Raw genomic sequence first — 1,776 nt, 5'->3', positions numbered from 1 at the left:
TCTCCCTGCCACTCGCCCGCCCGCCCATGCCAACCCTTCCTGGCTCAGGCCCGCCTCCTCCTACCTGATCTTGCTCTGGCTGCCCCTGCCTGTGGCAGGGGCGCTGTCGTTCTGCTGGTCCCCATCCCGGTCCCGGTCTTTCTCCTCCTGCAGTCGCTGGAGCAGCAGCTGGTGGGGGAGGCTTCGCAGTGAAGGCCCAGGAGAAGCTGCCGGCTGCACCTCGCCCTTCAGGTTGATGTCACTGGCTGAGCGCTGCAGGGGCCGAGGCGAGGCCAGGGCGCTGGGGCCCGCCAGCCGCCGCCGCTTCGCGTAGCTGGGGGTTTCCCTGAATGGCACTGGGGTGGGGGGAGGGGAACAGGTGAGACTCCGGGCGGCCAGATTAGGGAACCAGCTTCTCCAGTTTTGCCTGGTGTCTCTAGATTTCAAAAGTAAGATCCTCTGTCCCAGGGGCTGCCTCAGTCCCAGGCAGAACAGGTCAGGTGATCACCCCATGACTGAAGCTGGGATGGGTGGGAGAGGGCAGGGTCACATACCAAGCTGCCTCTAACTCTAGCTTCAGAGGTAAACGCCTGCCCTTCCTGTCAGCCAGATGAGTCTCGGGACTCCTTAGATCTGCTCTTGGAACTGCCCATCTCACAGGCTTCCAGAGAGACAAAAAAACGGCCACATGTGACACACCTCACCAGCCGACCACTGTATGGAGCTATTTGCAGTTGACTATCACCAGAGAAACTGTAAAAGAGATATTCTAGACCAGGGGTTGGCAAACATCTGTAAAGAATCCGATAGTAAACAGTTCAGGCTTTGCAAGCCGTTCAGTCTCTGTTGCAAGGACTCAGCCCAGCCACTGCAGTGTGAAAACAGCCTCAGATAATATATATGAGCAAATGGGTGTGGCTGAGTTCTAATAAAACTTTATTTAAATAGCAGATGGTGATTAAAACATGATCCAACTATATGCTTTTACAAAAGAGTCACTTTAGATCCAAAGACACAAGTAGGCTTAAAATAAAAGGATAAAAGAAAATATTTCATGTAAATAGTAACCAAAAGAGATCTAAGTACCTTCATTAATATCAGACAAAACAGACTTAAAAAGTATTAAGGAGACAGAGGACATTATATTTGCTAAAAGTGTCAATTTGTCAACTAGATTAACAATTATTAGCATATATGTAACAAACAACAAAGCATCAAAATATATAGAAACAAACATTGATATATTTGGAGAAATAGACAGTTCTACAATAATATTTAAGACTTCAACACCCTGCTTTCAATAATGGACAGAGCATCTAGAGAGAAGATCAGTAAGAACACAGAAGACTTGAACCACTTGGACCTAACAAATATATACAGGACACTCCACAAAACAAAAGCAGAATACACATTATTCTCAAGGGCACGTGAAACATTCTCCAGGATAGATCATTTGTGAGGTCACCAAAAAAGTCTCAATAAATTTAAAAAGACTGAAATTATACAAAGTATCTTCTGCAGAGAGGATGGAATGAAGCTCAAAATAAATAGCAGGGGGAAAAAAACCTGGAAAATTCCCAAATATGTGAAAACTTAAACAACACTCTTAAACAACCAATATGTCAAAATAGAAATCATAAGAAAAATTGAAAACACTTTGAGAAAATAAAAACAAAAATACAACATACCAAAACTCATGAGACGCAGCAAAAGCGGTACTAAAAGGGAAATTTATAGCTGTAACACCTACATTAAAAAGCGAAGTCTCAAAAAAAAAAAAAAAAAGGAGCGGGGGGG

The 1,776-nt window shown here is 44.9% G+C and overlaps 1 protein-coding gene across 1 annotated transcript in view; it reads right to left on the bottom strand.

Annotated features, from left to right (window-relative positions):
- Positions 1–49: 49 nt before the first annotated feature.
- LOC104999032 (SH3 and multiple ankyrin repeat domains protein 3-like) overlaps positions 50–1,776 on the bottom strand; it is a gene marked incomplete at its 5' end in the record, with an annotated part of 7,822 nt that continues 6,095 nt past the window's right edge. Inside the window, one exon of the mRNA XM_010854489.1 lies at positions 50–335. Within this exon, the coding sequence (XP_010852791.1) occupies positions 61–335 (275 nt within the window). The remainder of the gene's footprint in view (positions 336–1,776) is intronic.

Source organism: Bison bison, unplaced genomic scaffold (assembly GCF_000754665.1).
Source record: "Bison bison bison isolate TAMUID 2011002044 unplaced genomic scaffold, Bison_UMD1.0 scf7180017853401, whole genome shotgun sequence".
Taxonomy (NCBI): Eukaryota; Metazoa; Chordata; class Mammalia; order Artiodactyla; family Bovidae; genus Bison; species Bison bison.
This window is presented reverse-complemented; position numbering and strand designations above follow the sequence as displayed.